The sequence below is a fragment of the Haematobia irritans genome, chromosome 4 (assembly GCF_050003625.1).
Source record: "Haematobia irritans isolate KBUSLIRL chromosome 4, ASM5000362v1, whole genome shotgun sequence".
Taxonomy (NCBI): domain Eukaryota; kingdom Metazoa; phylum Arthropoda; class Insecta; order Diptera; family Muscidae; genus Haematobia; species Haematobia irritans.
In genome coordinates, this window is record NC_134400.1 from 60518253 (window position 1) to 60544412 (window position 26160).

The 26160-nt window shown below is 36.0% G+C and overlaps 1 protein-coding gene across 1 annotated transcript in view; it reads right to left on the reverse strand.

Annotated features, from left to right (window-relative positions):
* olf413 (DBH like monooxygenase olf413) overlaps positions 1-26160 on the reverse strand; it is a 341496-nt gene that overhangs the window by 200671 nt on the left and 114665 nt on the right. Inside the window, exons 4-5 of the mRNA XM_075307787.1 lie at positions 19515-19790; positions 2578-2763 (exon numbers count right to left, since the gene is read on the reverse strand). Coding sequence (XP_075163902.1) covers positions 2578-2763; positions 19515-19790 — 462 coding nt within the window. The remainder of the gene's footprint in view (positions 1-2577; positions 2764-19514; positions 19791-26160) is intronic.

Genomic DNA, 26160 nt, shown 5'->3' on the forward strand with positions numbered 1-26160 from the left:
CTTATCAAGTGGGTTGTCGTGTGCCACTTGCCGTAATCGCGCTATATAGACTGTATTACTGCAGGTGTGTTGTCGCAAGCCACTTGCCGCTTCAAATTCCATCACCCGTGACTAGAGATTCTTCCAAGTGTGTTGTCGCAAGCCACTTGTCGCGTTCAAATACGATAACCCGCGACCAAAGATTCTTCCAAGTGTGTTGTCGCAAGCCACTTGCCACGTCCATATACCATTACCCGTGACTAGGGACTCTTCCAAGTGTGTTGTCGCATGCCACTTGCCGTGAATTCGTTATCCACTTTTATATCATTGGTCAAGTGTGTTGTCACAAGCCACTTGCTTCCCGTGCGTGAACGTTACTAAACTGTTTTCTCGAGTGTGTTGTCGCAAACCACTTGTTGTGATTCCATTTTTGTGAACGTTGCTTGTTCCACTTTTGCGAACGTTGCTAAACCGTCTTCTCAAGTGTGTTGTCGCAAGCCACTTATCGTGGTCTATTCTGCCAAATGTGTTGTCGTATGCCACTGGCCGTGATTCCGTTACGTGAGCCTTGACTAATCGTTCGACCAGGTGTGTTGTCGCAAGCCGCTTATCGCTATCGAGACCCTTAGACCATCGCCCGATTCTAGGAAGTGTGTTACCATAAGCCACTCGCGTGAGCCGTAAGTTACGACAACCAGTGAATAATCAGCGGAGTGTTTTGTCGTAAGCCACTTCGTCACGAAACGTGTGATGTCGTAAGCCACAAGTAATAAAACACCTTTTCCGCGACCGTCTTAGCCTTTATACATTCCGTACGAACGAGAACCGCGGACGTCCACGGTACACCACGTTGACGAAATCCCACAGTCACTTAGACTACGCGCTGTGCCACGCCTATAGACCCCAGACCCGACAACTAAACACCACCGACTCATCACACTAACAGACGAAGTGTCGTACCAGGTCACGTCTCGGCAAAAATTGTTATTCCCGAGGACTAAGTAGGATAACCAACGTACTGCCGACGTAGTGTCGTCCCAGGCCACGTCAATACATCGCCGGCATTCAATACTGAGGGATCGAGCTGTTTCCACGAAGCCGTGTTGCCAACGACGAAGTGCCGGTCCAGGTCACGTCGAGGACTGCAAAGACTAATAGATAAGGAACATTTACATTAAATTGTATTGTAGGTGTAGCTATTCCACTAATAAAACCGATTGTTAACTTTTAAATCGAAATAAGGCCTTTTCTCTACTCGGGTCACTACAAATATAAATGTGACGAACCCTTCCCCCGCGAGTTATACCCTAGCACACGAGGGAAACCCCGTCGTTACAAATTGGACATGAAAATTAAGGAATTGGTATTATTATGCTATTGAAAAGAAAATGACAGATACCCATCAAATCAAAAGAACAATGGTCACGATCGAATCAAAAGACAATGGTCACGATCTAAACTATTATGGTATTGATAAAATTTTTTTCCAGTTAAAAGAACATGGTCACAATCTAAAATGTTTTTATCTTTATGACAAAAAACTTTATTCGTCGTCGAAAAAAGGACGCCACTTGAGAAAAGAAAACACAAAATTATCTTTATTTATTTGTTTTTATTTATTTGAAAACTAATTTATTGTTTATAAGTATTTATAATGTCGTTCAAGCAAACATCACATAATTTTACACACCCTATTTTGGTTCAATTTCAACAATAAGTAATCATTCCATATTTACGCCGTGCCCATCAAATGTGCAAACGCAGGCACTATGTACCTGCAAATAAAATAAATTATACCATAAAAAATGCAGAACAAAAACAGGTATATTTTTCAATTTCACTTTCCTTTTTTGTGTTCACATAAAACCACGTGCCACTTCTGAATAAATAAATTAACACAAAAAACAGCAATTCCGTATTCTCCGTCCATTCCAAGCAACAATCAACACGCGACTGACACGCAAAATGAAAATCGTGTGTACCTGCTCAATGTTTGTATAAAATTCTTTTCGCTGCAAAAAAGTTAAATGGATACGAAAATAATGTACATGGTCTTTATGGAAATATAATGGTTCTAGACATGCCTAACCTATAAAAATTGTTTTTCCCTGCAAAAAAGTCGAAAAATTGAATGGTTAGGTACATGATTTTCCTGATCATGTAATGGTCTCAAATTCTATCATTTAAATAGTAGAACATGATTGCGGCACTTGAGGAACATTTAAATGCTTATTGCCAGCATAACTTTTTCTCTGCCCGAAAAATATTTTTACAAAGACAAAATACATGGTTTTTGCGACATTTATAAGCTCTAGATAAGCATTAAATAGATGCGGCAACCATTTCCAAAATGTTTTTTCTGTGCGTGTGGATCCATAGTATGCTAAGTGAACGTACCATGTTGCGGAAAATGGTTACCTTGTCAAATTCAGAAGCTTATCTCAAATTTAAATTAAAGAATGTTCGAACGGGAAAGTATGAGTCGAAATTGATACAATTAAGAACAAAATGAAATAGCAATGTATTCGAAAATTGAACATTTTCGACTTAGGATACTACGCTGTGGCTTTGGTGATGGTAATATAGACAAATACTTACATTAGATCCATGTGACCAGGAAGCAATAATGGCGTTGCATGCTAATGGTATATCGCGAGCTCCCATGCACTGCCTCCCCCTTTCGCGTGCCATCTTCTCCAGTTCCTGATGCATGCCATGACATTCCCTTAGTGTGATGTGCTGCAGATAATGTACGCTGGATGGTGAATCGAATATTGGTTCATACTGTTGAAGGAAAAGAGATGAGATAGAAATAAGCAAGGATATAATCATAAAATCTTTCATCCATTAGATAAGCTATGACATAGCATAATTCTTGATGACCATGTGGTTATATCACAAAAGCAGAAATAATATCTTTTGCGACCTATAACGAGTAACAATATTTCTGGACACAATTGTTGGAGGCAAAAGCAAAAAAATGGGGAAGGTTAAGATAAAGCAACCCGGAATGTAACGCTGTAGATACAAAAAGTCGAAGATTTTGAATTAAAATTTTAAAAGGACGACTTTCCAAATCTGGAGTAGCGAAAAGTCGAAATTTACAAACGGGAACTTTCTGGTATTTAAAAAAAAAACGAACAATTGAGCTTTTGCTTCTCATTACAATCCCCAGGTGAGAGCTGGAGTTAATAGAGCTCTCTCACCACATCCTATAGGATCGAAGATCAAACGTTTGTCACTAGAAGCAGACAAGACATAACATAGCTTTAAATGCAAATCCATTACATAAAGGAAGAAGTAGGAATCCTCTCACACCAATCCATGATGTATCGGTGGACCAAGAAGAGACTAAAATGTGTTTAGATGCGATTACTTGTGTGTAAATTCAAGCAGTGATTAACAGAGTTAGCACGTAATTTATGCGCTATCAAGTGGACCCATCGATGTGAACCGAAAAAGTAGAGCGAGACAAATGTGGTTTTCAAACTCAAAATCTTTTCATTCGGATCCATACTGAGTACTCTAGAGATGATTGCAGCTAATCTATTGAGATTGTATTGCATTAACCAATTGATGACCCTCTATCTATTAAATACACTTGCCAGAAAATGTATTCGTACAACCCGTCCATACCACTAGAAGCCTTATTAAACCATTGATATAATGAATGAAAGATTGAAAAAATGTTTGTTTGGGAATTTATTAACTTGCGTACTTTTATTTTTAACAATTAATATCAAAAATATATATTACACATTGCGTACATGTAAGAAAAATAAAATAAAGTGGAAAAATTCACTAGAATAAGTATTCGTATACATTCAGTAATTCTTGATCTATTCTACATTTTGCAGGCTTATAAACTTGTTTTAATAACTTGTGGGATATCCCTTACGTTTAAGCACCTAAAAAAGTCGACATTGACCAGTTTAGTAGTTTCTTCCTCGCTAATTTTGACCCATTCAGCCGTAATAACATTTTTAAGCATTTCCTTTGACGATATTGCATGTTGGCGTATTTTACGCTCCAATAAATCCCACAAATGCTCTAAATCTGGAGATTGGGGAGGCAAATTGAGCTGATGTTTCGTATTATATAGCAACCACAACTTCTCATTTAAAGCGGCGTGCTTTGGATCGCTATCTTGCTGGAATCAATAATCATCTCCAAGGCCAAGTTTCTCAACACTTTGGCGTAAATTTTGTTTCAAAATATTAATATAGCCATATTGATCCATAACAGACTCTAAAGGGTGATACGGTCAAAATTTGGTCAAGGGAAACCGCGTGTAAATCGGTGAAATCGTTTATTTAAAAAATCAAAATAAATTTCTTTTTCAAGTTCAATTAGTATAAAATTCAGGAAAAATATTCAGTTAGGCTTTCGCTTTTCCAAATCCGAATTGCCGGGCCTCACGCTTGACACCTGCCATCAGATTTTGTACAGCCACCTTGTCCACCTTCTCCGCCGCAGAAAGCCAGTTTGCCTTGAACTGCTGCTCGTCCTTAGCAGCTTTTTTGGTCTTCTTTAGGTTCCGCTTGACAATAGCCCAGTATTTCTCAATTGGGCGGAGCTCTGGCGTGTTGGGAGGGTTCTTGTCCTTGGGAACCACCTGCACGTTGTTGGCGACGTACCACTCCATGGCCTTTTTACCGTAATGGCAAGATGCCAAATCCGGCCAAAACAGTACGGAACAACCGTGTTTCTTCAGGAAAGGCAGCAGACGTTTAATCAAACACTCTGTCACGTAAATTTCTTGGTTGACAGTCCCGGAAGCTATGAAAATGCTGCTTTTCAAGCCACAGGTACAGATATTTCTTTGCGAACTTTGACAGTTTTATGTGCTTGAAAATATACGCTACCTTTCCCCTTCCTTTTGCGGTATAAAACTCCTGTCCCGGAAGCTGCTTGTAGTCGGCTTTGAATCGTCGTGTACAGCCTCCGGGATCGCGCTTTGGCCGTCGTATTTTGTTTATCATCGCGATTTGGAGTCACTACCTTCTTGTAAGTCGATAGTCCGGCTCGTTTTTTGGCTCGATGCACGGTTGTAGACGATACACCCAGCTTATTTGCGACATCTCGGAGAGAGAGGTTAGGGTTTCGCTTGAAACTACCGGCAACTCTCTTTGTCGTCTCAGCGGCTTCCGGTTTTCGATTTCCCCCCGATCCAGACTTCCTGGCTGTCGACAAACGTTCCCCAAACCCTTTAATTACATTTGTAACGGTTGATTTGGCAACTTTTAGCGATTTTGCCAGCTTTGCGTGCGAGTAGCTCGGATTTTCGCGATACGCTGCTCTTCTTGCTTGGCATTTTGACAACTGAAGAATGAATTTCAAAATCAAATTAGGAGCAACATTCTACACACAAATTCAAAATGAGGGGTGTTCAGGTTTTTGAAATGCAAAATTGAGAGAAATACGTCAAGTTTATATTGACCAAATTTTGACCGTATCACCCTTTATAAATGTTAATTTTCCAACACCTTTGCCAGACATGCACCCCCATACCATAACACCACCTCCTACGTGTTTAACTGTGGGAACGAGATTTTCTTTGTTTAGCGCTGTTCCAACTTTCCGCCACACTAATTGTTTTCCTTTTATGCCAAAAATGCAAAACTTACTCTCGTCTGAAAATAACACACGATTCCAGAATTCTGGATCCATTTGTACAAACTTGTTGGCGAATTTCATTCGCTTCTTTCGACTTATTTCGGATATATAAGGCTTCCTATAAAAAGGAGGTCCCTTGTCATTGAGCTTAACATGGAATCGGGCAGCACTCAGTGATAAGAGAGAAGTTCAACAATTTCATCTTTGCAGTGCACAAATTTTAACATACGCAATTTTTCTAACCCCGTTTTTATTTGATTTCACTTATATTTTGCTCTTTATTCACTTGTTTGTTCTGTAATGTGTGTGGGATTCCCCGAAGTAAGCTTGTACGAATACTTTTTCTCGCTGCAAAATGAAGGTTGTTAATATATCAGCGTTGTAAAACAAAGTATTATGGTACAAAGTTCTGGACACGCGTTAAAAAGTATGTAAATTGTACAACATATCAATGACATTAAATTGGTAAAAAGATAAATGTGCATATGTACGAATATTTTTTCTGGCAAGTGTATATTGTTGTTCCACTGTCTACCTGAATAGACCGGTTTTATAGATCGGAAATTTCTAAGCCGAATATCGCCGTAATAGGTACACATACATATTCTTTTACTAAACGCGTAGACTGGTACCATTACAAGTACCGCATATTTTAACGCAGAATTGTAAAGATTGATTCACTATTATAAATAATAGCGGTGAAAAAAAAAACAAATAATTGGCAGTGAACATCTTTATGTATTTGACGAAAAGATTATAAATATATCGCCAGAAATCTTTCTACAATATTCGTTCGAATTTTTTGCAACCTTTACACTTGAGCATAATCTAAATTTTTTCAACGGCGGGATAAATTAAATATTCATATTCTACACACTGTAATGCTAAACTTTCCACAGAATGGTAGAATTTTAAATAAAGTTCCGACTTGTGGGAATATCGCCCGAATTGGCCAAATAATACGAGGGCGGTTCGGAAACTTCTTAGCCTATCAATGAAAGAGAATAGTTTTTCAAATATATTTTTATTATACACCCAGAAAAAAACATTTCTTTATACACCCAGAAAAAACATTTCTAAGAAATTTCTATTTTTTTGAACGATGTGATTTTCGTTGAAATTAGTTAGAATGCATTCCACATATATTAGTTAACATTTTCCTATATTTATGTACCATTTACTACAGAATGAAAAAATTTAACTGAATTGAATTCATATATGAAATGATTTTATTGAACTTTTTTCATTCATTGGGACAAATCCTAGATATTTGTGGTAAACCTTTTTACTTCAAACTTAGAACTGCTTACCTTCGTTTTTAAATACAATTTTATTTATTTATATAGGCAATTTTTTCTTCAATAAAATACACGTTTTATTAATAAAGGGTGATACGGTCAAAATTTGATCAAGCGAAAACGCGTGTAAATTGGTGAAATCGTTTATTTAAAAAATCAAATTAAATTTCTTTTTCAAGTTCAATTAGTATAAAATTCAGGAAAAATATCCAAGTATTATTCGTATGTATGATAAGATTTCCATAATAAAGGAAGCCAGAATTATCATTTTGTAAGAAATTTTACTATTTCGGGAAATTTGAGGAAACTTGGTTTTAGTTCATATTTTGTTTATTGTTACGAATGCTTTGTTGTCAGCACCCTCAAAAAAATCGCTTTTTTAACATATGTTCCAAACATATTTTGCAGGAAGCACATATATTATTGGATACTGCCGAAACATTAATATGTTTGTTTTATGTGAACATATTGTATGTTTGGAAGCATTTTGAGCCAAAAATATTATATGCTTGGAAGAATTTTTCCCAAAGACGATTGTGCTCATTCCCTAACATACTCGTTATTTTGACTTCCACGAAATATTTTAGTTCTTGGCACCTTTTTCTGTAATACAAATAAAGTTGAAGAAATTATTCACTTTTATAAAATTGTTTAAATTTTACCTTTCGCCTGCACGGAGAATCGAACCGAGCACTATACAGTTTGTAAGCCAACACACTATTCACTGGGCTACGTAGCTGTTATAGTCACCATTAGATAATTATCGTTATAAGTTATATTTATATAGCATAGTTTGCAGCGCCCAAGAGCCCATGCAAACATAACATTATTTAACAGAAACATACATTTGTTTGACACGTGGAGCAGTGGTTAGCCTGTCTGCCTTATATGCAAAGGGTCGTGGGTTCAATCCCTGCTCCGACCGAAAACTTTTTTTTTTTTTTTTTTTTATTTACATATATTTATACTATATTAAATTTTTATAATGAAACTTCGAAATGTGGGTTATTAAAGATTTATAGTCAGTAACAGTTCTTGATATAAACGAAATTGACGGATTTTTGGATAAAATATTATTTTTTTATTGCAAAAATAACAATTTTGTAACAAAAACTGTTTTTGGTACAAAACTTTAAAATTTGGAAGGAATTCAAAAACTCTAACAAAAGAAGAACGTGGAGTCGAGTATAAACATACATAAATAATTTTATAATATAAACATACATTTATTTAGGCGTGAACAGTTTTTTACTAGCATTTAACACCATCGCTCTAAAATGCCTTTTATTTTTCTTTAATAATTAATTTTAAAGAAAATAAACTTTTTAAATTGTTTTAGCTGTAAAACTCGAACTTAATGCCCGCTTTTATATTTGAAAACATATGCTGTTTTTTTTTCAAATGCTATTCTCTTGGTTCCGAATGTCTATTCTCTTTATTCAAATTAAATAATATTTAGACTTAAGCATATCAAATTTTTGGCCTTATCATAAAACAGTTTTCCGAAACAACATACAAGCGGTTTCACAGAAATTGCTCTCTTTTGATTCTTTTGCTATGTTATGTTGATATCTTTCGACAACTCTCCCGGTTTCCATCTCTATTTCTTTCTCTATACTCTCTTTTTGTCGCTCTCTGAATAAAATATCACAACATATGTATGTTTAGTCGCAATTTGTAAATTTATATATGTTTGCATTCACACATATGCTTTTTATGAAACATTCATGCCCCAATCATAATATATTCTAACATATTAACATAGGTGTCCCAAACATTTAGTGTTAGTATAGGAACATTACATGTTCGCACTTAAATATATTGTGTTTTAAAATTTTGCCCGAAACACATTTTATTTATATCGGAACATATGAAAAACATATTTTTCTAACAGTGAGTGAATACAATTTTCTTGTTCAGTAGTAAATTCTTATACCCAGCGAAGAAAACAGTATTAGTAAAATGTCATGCCTTATTCTACTTAATGAACTATTCCTAACCGCTTTAAGTTTAGGATTTTTTTACTGAAGCAAGTAAATTTTATTATTTTAAACAAAAATTTAACTTAATGGAAATAAATTGGCTAAAATAAATTGATGATAATTTTTTCCTCTAGTTCCGAAGGCACTTTTTTCTTGGTGTACCCTCCACCATAGGATGGGGGTATATTAACTTTGCCATTCCGTTTGTAACACCTCGAAATATTGCTCTAAGACCCCATAAAGTATATATATTCTGGGTCGTGGTGAAATTCTGAGTCGATCTAAACATGTCCGTCCGTCTGTTGAAATCACGCTTCCGAACGAAACAAGCTATCGACTTTAAACTTGGCACAAATAGTTGTTATTGATGTAGGTCGGATGTTTTGCAAATGGGCCAGATCGGTCCACTTTTACATATAGCCCCCATATAAATGTACCCCCAAATTTGGCTTGCAGACCCTCTAAGAGAAGCAAATTTCATCCGGTCCGGCTGAAATTTGTTACATGGTGTTAGTATATGGTCTCTAACAACCATGCACAAATTGGTCCGCATCGGTCCATAATTATATATAGCCCCCATATAAACCGATCCCCAGATTTGGCTTGCGGAGCCTCTAAGAGAAGAAAATTTCATCCAATCCGGCTGAAATTTGGTACATGGTGTTAGTATATGGTCTCTAACAACCGTGCACAAATTGGTCCACATCGGTCAATAATTATATATAGCCCCCATATAAACCAATCCCTAAATTTGGCTTGCGGAGCCTCTAAGAGAAGAAAATTTCATCCGATCCGGCTGAAATTTGTTACATGGTGTTAGTATATGGTCTCTAAGAACCATGCACAAATTGGTCCGCATCGGTCCATAATTATATATAGCCCCCATATAAACCGATCCCTAGATTTGGCTTGCGGAGCCCCTAAGAGAAGAAAATTTCACCCGATCCGGCTGAAATTTGGTACATGGTGTTAGTATATGGTCTCTAAGAACCATGCACAAATTGGTCCGCATCGGTCCATAATTATATATAGCCCCCATATAAACCGATCCCTATATTTGGCTTGCGGAGCCCCTAAGAGAAGAAAATTTCACCCGATCCGGCTGAAATTTGGTACATGGTGTTAGTATATGGTCTCTAACAACTATGCAAAAATTGGTCCACATCGGTCAATAATTATATATAGCCCCCATATAAACCGATCCCCCGATTTGGCTTGCGGAGCCCCTAAGACAGAGCTTCCCCAATGGGGGGCGCCCCCCCTAGGGGGCACCACGAGGTTCCAGGGGGGCGCAGCGTCATTTTTGGTTGAGCAGGTTTTGTATCATTAAATTTGTTAAAACAACACTAATTGTTAACTTCAACAAAAAATCAATAATATACTACAAAAGAGCATACCATTCGAACATTTCGATATGTTCATTTATAACCACAGTGAGAAAAGAAAGAAGTTACATGCAATTCTATAATTTGTTGTAAGTTTCCCCATTATTAGTCGTTCACTTTATTTGCAACGGCTACAATTCTTTCTAAAATATCAGAACCAGTACCCACCCAGCAGAAAATGCGTCGCCAAAAAAGTAGTGAAATGTTCTTTTTGGATCCGGCGCGAAAATGCAAAAATTGGTCCACATCGGTCAATAATTATATATAGCCCCATATAAACCGATCACCAGATTGGACCTCCGGAGCCTCTTGGAAGACCAAAATTCATCTGATTCAGTTGATATTTGGTACGTGGTGTTAATATATGGCATCAAACACCCATGTAAAAATTAATCGAAATCGGTCCATAATTATATATAGCCTCCATATAAACCGATCCCCAGATTTGACCTCAGGAGCCCCTTCGAAGAGCAAAATTCCTTCGATTCGGTTGAAATTTGGTACATGATGTTAGTATATGGTATCCAACAACCATGCAGGAATTGGTTCATATCAGTTCATACTTATATATAGCCCTCATATAAACCGATCCCCAGATTTGACCTCCGGTACCTTTTGGAGAAGAAAAATTCATCCGATCTGGTTGAAATTTGTTACGTGATGGTAGTATATGATATTTAACAACCATGCCAAAAGTGGTCCATATCAGTCCATAATCATATATAGCCCCCATATAAACCGATCCCGAGATTTGGTTTTGGAGCCCCTTGGAGGAGCAAATTTCATCCTAGTCAGTTGAAATTAGGTACATTGTGCTAGTATATAGCCGTTAACAACCATACCTAACTAGGTCCATATCGGTCTATAGTTAATAGCCCTCTGATAAATCGATCCCCGATCACACAAAAATTAGTCCATATCAAGTTTACAATTGCATATAGACTTACCTACACATACCTTGTTTGTCTAATATATACCACGTATGGACTAACTCACAATTTAGAAAGCGATTTAAGATACCACAACCCACGTAATTCGATTGTGGATGACAGTCTTTGTGCGCTGGTGCGTTGTCTTGATGAAAATTTATTTTTTTGTGTTGTAAGCCAGGACGTTTTTCTCGAATTTGTACATTTAATTGATCCCAAAGGTTGCAATAATACTCTGAATTTATTGTTTTACCCTTTTGCAGATAGTCAATCAATAAAATACATTTGAAGTCCCAAAAAACCGCTGACATAACCTTACCAGCCGATTGAATTGTTTTTGCCTTCTTTGGGGCACTTCCTCCAGCTTCAGTCCATTGTTTGGATTGTTCTTTTGTCTCTGGAGTATAGTGTTGGATCCATGTCTCATCAACAGTTATGAAACGACGCTTAAAATCCATTTTATTTCGCATAAAACGATCCAAACAAGCTTGAGAAATATTAATTCTTATTATGCGTTTTTGATCGACTGTTAACTAATGCGGCACCCATTTTGCAGAAAGCTTTTTCATCTGTAATTCTTCATGCAAATTTAAATGGATTCGATCATTTGAGATGCCCATGATATTAGCAATTTCACGCACTTTTATTCGTCGATCATTTAATACCATATCATGCACTTTGGCTACAATTTCTGTTTTTGTTGCTGCTTTTGGACGTCCACTACGTGGTTCATCTTCAATGCTTGTACGACCACGTTTAAATTCAGAAACCGGACTTTTTAACACTTAATTTTTTTCTGTTTATACCGCGCTTTTTGTGCTAGGCTAGAAGTTTCCGAACTGCCCTCGTATATCACAACCCACATATCTTGGCGATATTTAACCAATATATACCTTAAGATATATTTATACATGGGAATATAAACATTCATAATAACTCCCAACAAATTGGAAGGAGTTGAGATGGTTACACAAATTTTGGTCTACATAGTGTTGAAGGGTATAATATAGTCGGCCCCGCCCGACTTTAGACTTTACTTACTTATTTTATATACTGTTTTGTTTGAGGCCATTTGCATTCTTTGAGGACTGTCCTCAAAGTTTTTACCACTATATCGCATTGTTTGTGGACATGCATTGTTTGAGGTCATAAAAAAGAAAAAATAATGCTTTTAGTGTATATGTAAAGATTTCGCAATATTGATCATTACTTTTTGGATTACTTAAATATCTCATTTCGTTCATCAATGTTGCCACCGATCACTAAAAATCAAATGTACATTGTTATGGTCTTTGCTGCCGTTTGTGTGTATGTGTGTGACCACATATCACATATACCATAGACCAGGGATGGAAAATGCAGTACTATAGTACTTTTTTCAATACTTTTTCACTCTGGTCAGTACCGTAGTACCCCCGCGAATGATTTAGTACCTTTTGTGTAGACATTTTTGAGCCGATATCAGATATATGGTACAATAGTTTTGTCAAAATATTTTATAGTACTTTTTTCAATACTTTTTCACTCTGGTCAGTACCGTAGTACCCCCGCGAATGAGTTAGTACCTTTTGTGTAGACATTTTTGAGCCGATATCAGATATATGGTACAATAGTTTTGTCAAAATATTTTAATATTTTGAGAAAGTCTTTAACAAACTTATTTGCTAATAGTCTTTTACAAATTTGGCAAAACAGACAAGTTCATGCGGGAAGAAAATCTCGATATTGTAAAAGCCATAGTCACAAATACGATTTGCTTGAATTTCAATAGTGTTTTAGTCGAAAAATCACGTGATTCTATATTACGCTTCTACACGATTCTATATTACGCTTCGACATTAATTGTGATGCAAAACATCACAATTAATGTCGAAACTTGAGACAAAAGTAATCAAAATTTGTCAAAATGTTATTTCTATAGGAAATTTTGTCAAAATTTTATTTCTATAGGAAATTTTGTCAAAATTTTATTTCTATAAGAAATTTTGTCAAAATTTTATTTCTATAGAAAATTTTGTCAAAAATTTTATTTCTATAGAAAATTTTGTCAAAAATTTATTTTTATTTATCCACAGAAAATGTACCTAGTACCATAAATTAGAGCTGTGGCAGCCGCGATTAAAATACTACGGTAGTCTTTGTAAGCGAAGACTAAAATTTAGTGAAAAGTACTTTTTCGCTCAAAAAAGTACCTTTTTTGTACTTTCTTAAAAATTGTATTTTCCATCCCTGCCATAGACCTTATAATACATAGATGAGCCATGGGTGTCAAACTATGTTTGACAGTTCCGAAGATTAAGAATAAACGAGAAAAATAAGAGCACGCTTACAATCTTTTCCTTTTTGTAGTTTGCCAATTTTACACAAAATTAGAACGTTTATGATGCAACAGAGGATTTATAAATAAACTAATATATTAAAAGTTCATATTTGAACAAAAAATTGTGACCAAAACCTCGAAAATACGAAATTTAATTTTGAGCAGCATTGCTCTTTACGAACAACACAAAAACAAATGCGCGAAAATTAATGTTTGGGACTGACTCTTTTTGGAACTGACACATTTTTTTAAACAGAATAGTGGATCATCTATGTATTATAAGGTCTATGACATATACAAGAAACAAGTTCTACAAGTTCTCTCTACTCTGCTCTCGGAATAAGCAAGAGCACATATTTGCTTCTTTTTTTATACATGAGCATAAAAGTTTGGCTGATAAGTCCCCGGTCTGATACATAGATGGCGTCGCTAGTATTAAATGCATATTATTTTTATATAGTACCAATCTTCAAATGATTCGTATCAAAATTTGACGTCTGTAAGTCAATTAGCTTGTGAGATAGAGCGTCTTTTGTGAAGCAACTTTTGTTATTGTAAAAAAAATGAAAGAAAAGGAATTTCGTATTTTGATAAAATACTGTATTCTGAAGGGAAAAAATACGGTGGAAGAAAAAGCTTGGCTTCATAATGAGTTTCCGGACTCTGCCCCAAGCAAATCAACAATAATTGATTGGTATGCAAAATTCAAGCGTTTTGAAATGAGCACGGAGAACGGTGAACGCAGTGGACGCCCGAAAGAGGTGGTTACCGACGGAAACATCAAAAAAATCCACAAAATGATTTTGAATGACCGTAAAATGAAGTTGATCGAGATAGCAGAGGCCTTAAAGATATCAAAGGAACGTGTTGGTCATATCATTTATCAATATTTGGATATGCGGAAGCTCTGTGCAAAATGGGTGCCGCGCGAGCTCACATTTGACCAAAAACAACAATGCGTTGATGATTCTGAGCGGTGTTTGCAGCTGTTAACTCGTAATACACCCGAGTTTTTCCGTCGATATGTGACAATGGATGAAACATGGCTCCATCACTACACTCCTGAGTCCAATCGACAGTCGGCTGAGTGGACAGCGACCGGTGAACCGTCTCCGAAGCGTGGAAAGACTCAAAAATCCGCTGGCAAAGTAATGGCCTCGGTTTTTTGGGATGCGCATGGAATAATTTTTATCGATTATCTTGAGAAGAAAAAAACCATCAACAGTGACTATTATATAGCGTTATTGGAGCGTTTGTAGGTCGAAATCGCGGCAAAACGGTCCCATATGAAGAAGAAAAAGTGTTGTCCCACCAAGACAATGCACCGTGTCACAAGTCATTGAGAACGATGGCAAAATTTCATGAATTGGGCTTCGAATTGCTTCCCCACCCACCGTATTCTCCAGATCTAGCCCCCAACGATTTTTTCTTGTTCTCAGACCTCAAAAGGATGCTCGCAGGGAAAAATTTTGGCTGCAATGAAGATGCGATCGCCGAAACTGAGGCCAACCAAAACCAAAATGGTATCAAAAAATTTGAAGGTCGTTATAATCGTTGTATCGCTCTTAAAGGGAACTATGTTGAATAATAAAAACGAATTTTGACAAAAAAAAATGTGTTTTTCTTTGTTAGACCGGGGACTTATCAGCCAACCTGTTATGAATGTGGATTTTTCAAATGTTATGCAGTCTGCTTTACGTTCGGATGTTGTTGAAAACAATTTTAAAGGGAAGCAAATGTAAGAATGACTTTTGTATAGATGATGTGGGTACATACACAATAGGATGAAGGGTGTAGAAAGTCTGTCAGTCCGTTTATATCTCTTTGATTCCCGATTGTGTATGTTAAGGTATACATAGTCTCAAGCATTTGAAATTCTAGTGATTTCAATCTGTCTGTTGCAAGCATGTTTTTGCACTGGTCATCTAAATTCCACTAAATAAAATTTCCCGATTTTATTTTTCGTGCTTATTCGAGTAATGTGTGTACCAATTTATAGAATTTACATTTCAAATCATATGAATAGTAGTATTTTATCGGGATTTCTTTTGCGCTTAGAGGAGATTAAGATTCCTCTAAAACTTAACAAAAATGGTTTTCATAAATCCTGAAACTGATCTAATTTAACTTCGGGAAGCATACTGGTTGAACCGATTTGCTTGGGAGAATATCTGTCAATCAAACTCCCTTAAAATTCTATCATGTAACATCATGTAACACGTCCGCCGAATTTGAGTCCATATCTACTTGTTTTTTATACCCTCCATCATAGGATGGGGGTATATTAACTTTGTCATTCCGTTTGTAACACATCGAAATATTGCTCTAAGACCCCATAAAGTATATATATTCTGGGTCGTGGTGACATTCTGAGTCGATCTAAGCATGTCCGTCCGTCCGTCCGTCCGTCCGTCCGTCCGTCCGTCCGTCTGTTGAAATCACGCTAACTTCCGAACGAAACAAGCTATCGACTTGAAACTTGGCACAAGTAGTTGTTATCGATGTAGGTCGGATGGTATTGAAAATGGGCCATATCGGTCCACTTTTACGTATAGCCCCCATATAAAGGGACCCTCAGATTTGGCTTGTGGAGCCTCTAACAGAAGCATATTTCATCCGATCCGGCTGAAATTTGGTACATGGTGTTGGTATATGGTCTCTAACAACCATGCAAAAATTGGTGCACATCGGTCCATAATTATATATAGCCCCCATATAAACCGATCCCCAGGTTTGGTTTGCGGAGCCTAAAACAGAAGCAAATTTCATCCGATCCGGCTGAAATTTGGTACATGGTGTTGGTATATGGTCTCTAACAATCATGCAAAAATTGGTCCACGTCGGTCCATAACTATATATAGCCCCCATATAAACCGATCCCCAGATTTGGCTTGCGGAGCCTAAAAGAGAAGCAAATTTCATCCGATCCGGCTGAAATTTGGTACTTGGTGTTGGTATATGGTCTCTAACAACCATGCAAAAATTGGTCCACATCGGTCCATAATTATATATAGCCGCCATATAAACCGATCCCCAGATTTGGCTTCCGGAGCCTCTAAGAGAAGCATATTTCATCCGATCCGGCTGAAATTTGGTACATGGTGTTGGTATATGGTCTCTAACAACCGCCCAAAAATTGGTCCACATCGGTTCATAATTATACATAGCCCCCATATAAACCGATCCCCAGATTTGGCTTGCGAAGCCTAAAAGAGAAGCAAATTTCATCCGACCAGGCTGAAATTTGGTACATGGTGTTGGTTTATGGTCTCTAACAACCATGCAAAAATTGGTCCACATCGGTTCATAATTATATATAGCCGCCATATAAACCGATCCCCAGATTTGGCTTCCGGAGCCTCTAAGGGAAGCATATTTCATCCGATCCGGATGAAATTTGGTACATGGTGTTGGTATATGGTCTCTAACAACGGTGCAAAAATTGGTCCACATCGGTTCATAATTATATATAGCCCCCATATAAACCGATCCCCAGATTTGGCTTGCGAAGCCTAAAAGAGAAGCAAATTTCATCCGACCAGGCTGAAATTTGGTACATGGTGTTGGTATATGGTCCCTAACAACCATGCAAAAATTGGTCCACATCGGTCCATAATTATATACAGCCCCCATATAAACCGATCCCCAGATTTGGCTTCCGGAGCCACTAAGAGAAGCATATTTCATCCGATCCGGCTGAAATTTGGTACATGGTGTTGGTATATGGTCTCTAACAATCATGCAAAAATTGGTCCACATCGGTCCATAATTATATATAACCCCCATATAAAACGATCCCCAGATTTGGCTTGCGGAGCCTCAAAGAGAAGCAAATTTCATCCGATCCGGCTGAAATTTGGTACATGATGTTGGTATATGGTCTCTAACAACCATGCAAAAATTGGTCCACATCGGTTCATAATTATATATAGCCCCCATATAAACCGATCCCCAGATTTGGCTTGCGAAGTCTCCAAGAGAAGCAAATTTCATCCAAGCCGGTTGTAATTTGGAACATGGTGTTAGTATATGATCTTTAACATCCGTGCCAGAATTGGTCCATATCGGTCCATAATTATATATAGCCCCCATATAAAACGTTCTCCAGATTTGACCTCCGGAGCCTCTTGGAGGAGCAAAATTCATCCGATCCGGTTCAAATTAGGAACGTGGTGTTAGTATATGGTCGCTAACAACCATACCAAAATTGGTCCAATCACACAAAATTGGTCCATATCGGTTTATAATCATGGTTGCCACTAGAGCCAAAAATAATCTACCAAAAATTTATTTCTATAGAAAATTTTGTCAAAATTTTATTTCTATAGAAAATTTTGTCAAAATTTTATTTCTAGAGAAAATTTTGTTAAAATTTTATTCGGTTCATAATAAAATTTTCATCATTTTCAAAATTTTATTTCTATAGAAAATTTTGTCAAAATTTTATTTCTATAGAAAATTTTGTCAAAATTTTATTTCTATAGAAAATTTTGTTCAAATTTTATTCGGTTCATAATCATGGTTGCCACTCGAGCCACAAATAATCTACCAAGATTTTATTTCTATAGAAAATTTTGTCAAAAGTTTATTTCTATAGAAAATTTTGTTAAAATTTTATTTCTGTAGAAAATTTTGTCAAAATTGTATGTCTACTTTGTCAAACTGAATTATATAAGTATTGGATCGATCTTTTTTGATTTAATATATACCACGTATGGACTTACATACAATTTAGAAGATGGTGTAAGGATGTTTTAAGATACCTTGCCATCGGCAAGCGTTACCGCAACTTAAGTAATTCGATTGTGGATGGCAGTGTTTAGAAGAAGTTTCTACGCAATCCATGATGGAGGGTACATAAGCTTCGGCCTGGCCGAACTTACGGCCGCATATACTTGTTTTTACATTTAATTAACCATTTAATTGGAAATATTTTCGATTGTTTTTTGGATATATTAGTTTATGCCGCACCACTTGGTTTTCATATGCTATCGAAATAAAGGGTGATTCTTTTGAGGTTAGGATTTTCATGCATTAGTATTTGACAGATCACGTGGGATTTCAGACATGGTGTCAAAGAGAAAGATGCTCAGTATGCTTTGACATTTCATCATGAATAGACTTACGATCTGCCACAACGTCGAATTTTCAGTGAATGGGCCCTAGAAAAGTTGGCAGAAAATCCGCTTTTTTATCGACAAATTTTGTTCAGCGATGAGGCTCATTTCTGGTTGAATGGCTACGTAAATAAGCAAAATTGCCGCATTTGGAGTGAAGAGCAACCAGAAGCCGTTCAAGAACTGCCCATGCATCCCGAAAAATGCACTGTTTGGTGTGGTTTGTACGCTGGTGGAATCATTGGACCGTATTTTTTCAAAGATGCTGTTGGACGCAACGTTACGGTGAATGGCGATCGCTTTCGTTCGATGCTAACAAACTTTTTGTTGCCAAAAATGGAAGAACTGAACTTGGTTGACATGTGGTTTCAACAAGATGGCGCTACATGCCACACAGCTCGCGATTCTATGGCCATTTTGAGGGAAAACTTCGGAGAACAATTCATCTCAAGAAATGGACCGGTAAGTTGGCCACCAAGATCATGCGATTTGACGCCTTTAGACTATTTTTTGTGGGGCTACGTCAAGTCTAAAGTCTACAGAAATAAGCCAGCAACTATTCCAGCTTTGGAAGACAACATTTCCGAAGAAATTCGGGCTATTCCGGCCGAAATGCTCGAAAAAGTTGCCCAAAATTGGACTTTCCGAATGGACCACCTAAGACGCAGCCGCGGTCAACATTTAAATGAAATTATCTTCAAAAAGTAAATGTCATGGACCAATCTAACGTTTCAAATAAAGAATCGATGAGATTTTGCAAATTTTATGCGTTTTTTTTTTTTTTAAAGTTATCAAGCTCTTAACAAATCACCCTTTAAGTGTGTGCTTAATTTTAATAGATTGCATATTTGCGTAATTTTTACAATGTTGTAGTAAACGATTGCTTACCCTTATTAAATGGTGTTTATGCTTCATGTCATCCAATTTGAACATTTTACACCAGATTTGAGTATCATCAATTCCTGGCAGCTCCACATCTTCATTGCGTAGCTCCAGAACTCGCACATGATCTAAATGCTTGTAGTTTGTGGGAGAACGTTGTATCAGCAGCATAGGTCTATATGGACGAAATGATGATGCTGGATCAGGCAATTGGCCAAGTTTAAAAGATCCGTGGATTGGATCCTGTTCATTGTACATATAAAGAACTCTCATAGTATCATTCTGCAAAGAAAAAGAACAGATTGATTATCATACTGGTATAGAAAGTGTGAACTGCACACAATTAACTCGGTCCAAAGAATGCATATTATATTTCACCTTAGGCATAAACTGGTAGAAAATAAACATTTAATGAAATTTTCTTTGTGTGTATATATTTTTAAGGCACCACATATATGTGCATAGGCAATTTCTAAACTAACAATGTTTGCATCCACGCATATTATATTAAAAAAATTTAATGTCCCAAACATAACATGTTCTAACATATTAGCATATATGTCGCAAACATGTTATGCTAGTTTATGAACTTTATATGTTTGCACTTAAAAAGTTCCAATCATATAATTTTACACCGAAAACAGTCTTTTTCATCAGTGTAGAGACGTAGTAAACGTGAAACCCAGTAAGGGCCAGATGGCACGGGTTATGCTTACCCATCCACATCTACTTTACTCACCTCCTTTTTATGAAGCACATGCTTGTCACAAAATGAAGATTTTTTTCGTCTGTTTAAAAACTTAATTAAGTCATAGCTTCTAGCAAGCAGAACAAAGAAGTCAACTTTTCGACTTTGCCAAATTTTGGAAAAGGCAATTTTTTAATTTGGAAAAGTTGCCTCTGCGACTTTCGAATTTTGTGAGCTTCGTGTAAATCGGACAACTTTACACACTCATATTCATTGTGTATATGTACATAGTAGCCGAACCGGCCATCTTCGCTGCGTCTTCCTGATTTATTCGAAGCTGAAGTGCTTCTAAAAAATATCGCTTTTACTGCGACTTAAATTAATAAAAAAAATTGTTGACGTATAAGTCAAAGTTGAATTAATAATTTAATCATAATTAATTTAATTGACCGTGACGTATATTGTTAAGAAGCTTCAAATTAGTCGATTGTGATGAACTGAAACAAATGGTCATAAACACCATATTTAAACGATCGTTTAGAACACCAAGGTAACGAAATATAAAGTAGAATATTTTAACCGCAAAGCATTCCTTCACGTTTCCTGTTTCGGATATATATCTTTAATAGAAGAATTTGGGCATTCACGCACACAACCAATTTATTAAAAACATAATTTACGTTATCTTCCCTGCGAATTTCATGGGAATACGGAAGGAAATCTTTTAAAATTCGGGAAAACTTAAATTCAAAGTCGGTCAATATTAACTGTATATTCTCTCATTATGTTCTCTGAAAATTTCGAGTAAATCTGAGAAGGCTATGGGGCTTAAAAAACTCCCCATAAAAATATTAAAAAAATTAGAAACCATTCTTAGATCATTTCAAATAAATTGGAAATTTTAAAAAAGTCGGGCAATGGGTAGGCCCCCTTCCGAACATCGACTTTTATCGAAGATGCAGATATGTTGGCAATAAGCATTTAAATGGTTCTCAAATACCGCAAACATGTTCTATTATTTAAATGATAGAATTTGAGACCATTATATGGTCAGGAAAATCATGTACCTGACCATTCAATTTTTTTTTTACTTTTTTTGCAGAGAAAAAATTATTTTTATAGTTTACGTATAGACATGTCTTCAACCATTACATGGCCATAAAGACCATGTACATTGTTTTCGTGACCATTTAATTTTTTTGCAGCGACAAGAATTTTATAAAAACATTGAGCAGGTATACACGATTTTCATTTTGCGTATCAGTCGTTTGTTGATTGTTTCTTGGAATGGACGGAGAATACGGAATTATTGTGTTTTGTGTTAATTTATTTATTCAGAAATGGCACGTGGTTTTATGTGAATACAAAAAAGGAAAGTGTAGTTGAAAAAAATGTACCTGGTTTTTGTCCTGCATTTTGATATATGGTATAATTTATTTTTATTTGCAGTTACATGATGTCTGCGTTTGTACATTTGATGGGCACGAAGTAAATATGGAATGATTACTTATTGTTGAAATTGAACCAAACTAGATTGTGTAAAAATATGTGATGTTTGCTTGCATTATAAATATTATAAATACAAATAAACAATGAATTAGTTTATAAATAAATAAAAACAAATAAATAAAGTTGATTTTGTGTTTTCTTTTCTCAAGTGGCGCCCTTTTTTCGACGACGAAAAAAGTTTTTTCATAAAAATCAAAACATTTTAGGTTGTGACCATGTTCTTTTAACTAGAAGAAAAACATTTTTGACGAATAACATAACATTTTAGATCGTGACCATTGTCTTTTAATGGAAACAAAATTCTTTTTATCAATATAATAACATTTTCGATGAGGACAATTGTATTTTTCTTAGAACCATGTTCACTGAGCCAACATGGTTGCAAGTTCAAATGTTACATGGTCTCCGCAAAAATAGCTGCTATCATATTATTTTGCTCTTCGAATATGATTGTGACAATCATGTTTCTTCTCTGCGTGTAATCACTCAAATTCTTCTTCCTGAAGTGGTCTCGTTTAAACTTGTTCAAAAACTTCAATTTATCTGTCTTACTTAAAGTCTTCCTTAAAACATCCAAACTAAGGCCCTGATGAAGGCTAGTATGTTCCTTAGATGGAGCACTCCCACCCTTCCCCGAAAATTTGAAGCAATTCGGAAAACTGACCACATAATAAACATCTACTTTTCGTAAAATTGTCAAGGAAATCGGTTCAGCCCTTTCAGAGCTTACCCTAACAAATAAAGAAACACAACTCGGTGAAATTATTTCCGAAAGAAACATAATATTGGCGAAACTTTGCACAAGTACACACATAAAAGAAACATGAACGGCGTTTACGTTTCAAAACGATCCGTTCATGAAAGCGAATCAACACACATTTGGTGTCAAACGGAGAACAGACGGTTTCAATCTGACAACGATAAAATGGCACCATATGTTGTCAAAACAACAACCAGCGTTTATGATCTGAAAACGTAACTCGAACCTGGATTGTCTGCTCCATACGCGTTAACAATCGCCCTAACACTTTGCACCTCAGAGCAAGTTTCCATAAGAATGTCTACTATTGTAATATTTTAAGACTTTACGTGGCCAAAGATAAACTATAGCCGTTCATGAAATCGTGAGCGTCCTAGGACGAAACCCTAAAATCAAAGCACAACATAAAACAATAATATTTTATTTAGCATAGTCTTACAACCCTCAACCATATGTAGTCCACGCATCACCTTAAAAATAATCAGATGACAGCTAACAGATGTTTGTGGTGAAAGAATAATTCATCAAGCTATCGTGGTAGGTAAATTGAAACAGAGAGAACATCTGGTGCAGCTCAGGATAATGCGACGAAAAATAAGAGTACAAAATAGCAACAATTGTTTTCAAGCACTCTCTTTTAGTATGGTGGTATTGTTATTTATAGCTGAGAAGGCCTTGCAAAACAATAACAAAAACACAACAAACCGATGTGCAAAATTGCAGATATTATAAATGAAATTATAATAAAAATTGTTCACAGTTTATAGATATGTTTAAACGCAGCAATGACACAAAGCTTGCGACTATCGTTTAAGCAAACTACGGGACCTATTAAGGTGTTGCGATAAAAAATACAAACAGAAAATTCGGGAACAATTAGAAAAGCTTCTGAACACAACGTGGTAAGTGTAAGTTAGTTTGCTGCGTTATTCATCGACCCATGTGCAAAGTGATCCACCGTTTAGAATGATATTTATTTTTTATATTTTTACATACGGTAATTATTAATTTTAATGAAAGAAATCAAAAATACATACATACATTCTTTAATAAGACACATTTTACAGTTTCATAGCAAAAATTTAATATAGTAGTATGGAATGTTGAACACCTTTTCGCACTCTTCCGAACATATCTGGAATAAATGTAAAAAAAACTTTTTGGTGTTCGGTCGAAACAGGGATCGAACCCAGGACCCTCGTGGGCTCCGCAAGCTATGCTATATAAATATAACTTATATGGATAATTGTCGATTGATGACAATAACAGGTACATAGCTCAGTGGAAAGCAGAGAACGGCTGCGATCTACCGCAACTGGCCAGTGTATTTAGTAAACACCAATATTTACAATCTTAACCAATTGGTAAAAAAAAATTCAACCACCAATATCCAATGCAACCGACGACTGTCGGTGTTTGTTAGTATGAGTGTTGGTCTTTCGAAAACACCGTAGCAAAGCAATCACACAAATTGGTTACCCATATCTCAGCAGTTTGGTATTCTCTTATTTGGTACTCTCTCAATTCTCTTGAGCTAATGCCAACTGCTGGCAATCACACTTAAAGGTGGAATTACATACACACAGAAAACAGATAGGTTGAAAATCGATTATTGTAACGAAAATTCTACATTTACAATCAAATCACAGTTGTGTCATTCATTTTACTTTATTTACAATCGTTATTTCGTTCCTTCTACCATTTGTTGTTTGTAATACAAGACAATTAGTTGTCCAAACTAAATGCCTCTCTTTTGAAAAATTTTGATCGAATTCGATAGGCACAACCAACCTTATAAAACCTTTGTAACTGTCATTTAGTAGTAGTTTGGTACTCACAGCCGAATTCCTTTGAATATATTTTTGAAATGTCAATAAAATTATTACCATCAACGTTGAAGTATAGTGTGTTTTTTAATATCAAATAACTAGAACTGAAAACGGAATATTTCTTATTCGTTTCGAAGTTTCTCATCCGTGGACAGCCTATAAAATATTGTCGTGAACAACTCGCGCCGTGCGAAACTGGCCTTAATACACTATATTGACTGTGAAACGAAAATAATACACAGCAATATTGGCAAAAACAAATAGCTTCAGGGTACTTACTGCTACGGTGCGCATCCTCAATATGGAATAATTTCATTGGCGGCTCTTCAAAAATCCATCTCTATATATGAAACCCCAGGAAAGTGACCATCGGGGATAGGTTCGTATGTCGTTTATAAAACTCCACACTAATTTCTTTACTTAATTTATTGTGTGTTTTAGACATGCTATAGACAGTTCGGACACCATCTATAAATACTAATATGCGAAGAGTACCAAAGATTTAGCTCCAGTATCTGTTGATTCCCCAACCTATTCATGTTGGAGGGTATACTTTTAAGGGTGAACATTTTTTATAATGTATTAATATATTGTATTTAAGTATATGTATCTTCCTATCATCTAAAAAATATAAATAAAATTCAGTATTTTGTGGGTTTTTGTTATTCAATTCGGTCATGGTGCTTTAAAGTTGGGAGATACAACTAAATGAAGAAGGGAGCAACGACCAATTTCATCGTCTGACACAACCAACTCCATATATAGTATTAGTTGGGTTTCCCATCATTCGATTGAGTCGACCGAATTTGTTGGGTGTCACAACTGCCAACTGGTAGTTGCTACAACTGCCAAAAGGAGGTTGGCAATAAATTCGATTGTCACAACCAATCTGTATTCTCTGTGTACCATGCGGTCATGCATGCGTACGTTGCATTCGAATGCGTTGACGCATACGATTCTTCAATTGAGTTACACAGCCTGCGTCGGAGCACCAATGAATTTGCTGATTACATTCCTTGCCTCTGCGCTTTTGTTATGTTTTTGTATTCCACGCACTTTTTACAGTATAGGACTTTATAAATTTTAACTTCAATCAATAATTTCTCGTCCATATTTTAGATTGTTCTTCGTTTCTTGATTTGTTTACATGTTGTCAACGCACCCGACGCATTGAAAAGTTAAAAGTTCGTCAACTTTATGCTTCATATGCATACGTTACTTTTGTCGTGTAACTCAAATAATTGTAGTTCCAAAATTTTAACTTTTTTTGACAATAGCATATAACGTACGTACGCATGACCGCATGGTATGTAATTCCACCTTAAGTGCCACACTCGTTTTTTGTTTACCGAGCGTTGTTACTATGTCGATTGGTTTAAGACATAGACCTTATAATACATAGATGATCCCCTATTCTCTTTAAAAAACGTGTGTCAGTTCCAAAAATTAATTTTCTGACATTTCGTTTTGATTTTTTCGTAAAGAGTCAGTCCCAAACATTAATTTTCGCGCATTTGCTTTTGTGTTGTTCGTAAAGAGCAGTGCTGCTCAAAATTAAATTTCGTATTTTCGCGATTTTGGTCACAATTTTTTGTTCAAATGTGAACTTTTAATATATTAGTTTATTTATAAATCCTCTGTTGCATCATAAACGTTCTAATTTTGTTGCATCATAAACGTTCAATTTCCTATCTTCCTAAAGTTTAAACTACAAAAAGGAAAACGAAGGAGATTGTAAGCGTGCTCTTAGTTTTCTCGTTTATTCTTAATCTTTGGAGCTGTCAAACATAGTTTGACACCCATGGCTATGGTTTAAGATTGCAAGACACTGCATACGAACATTGTTATATACTAATGGTGTTTTTA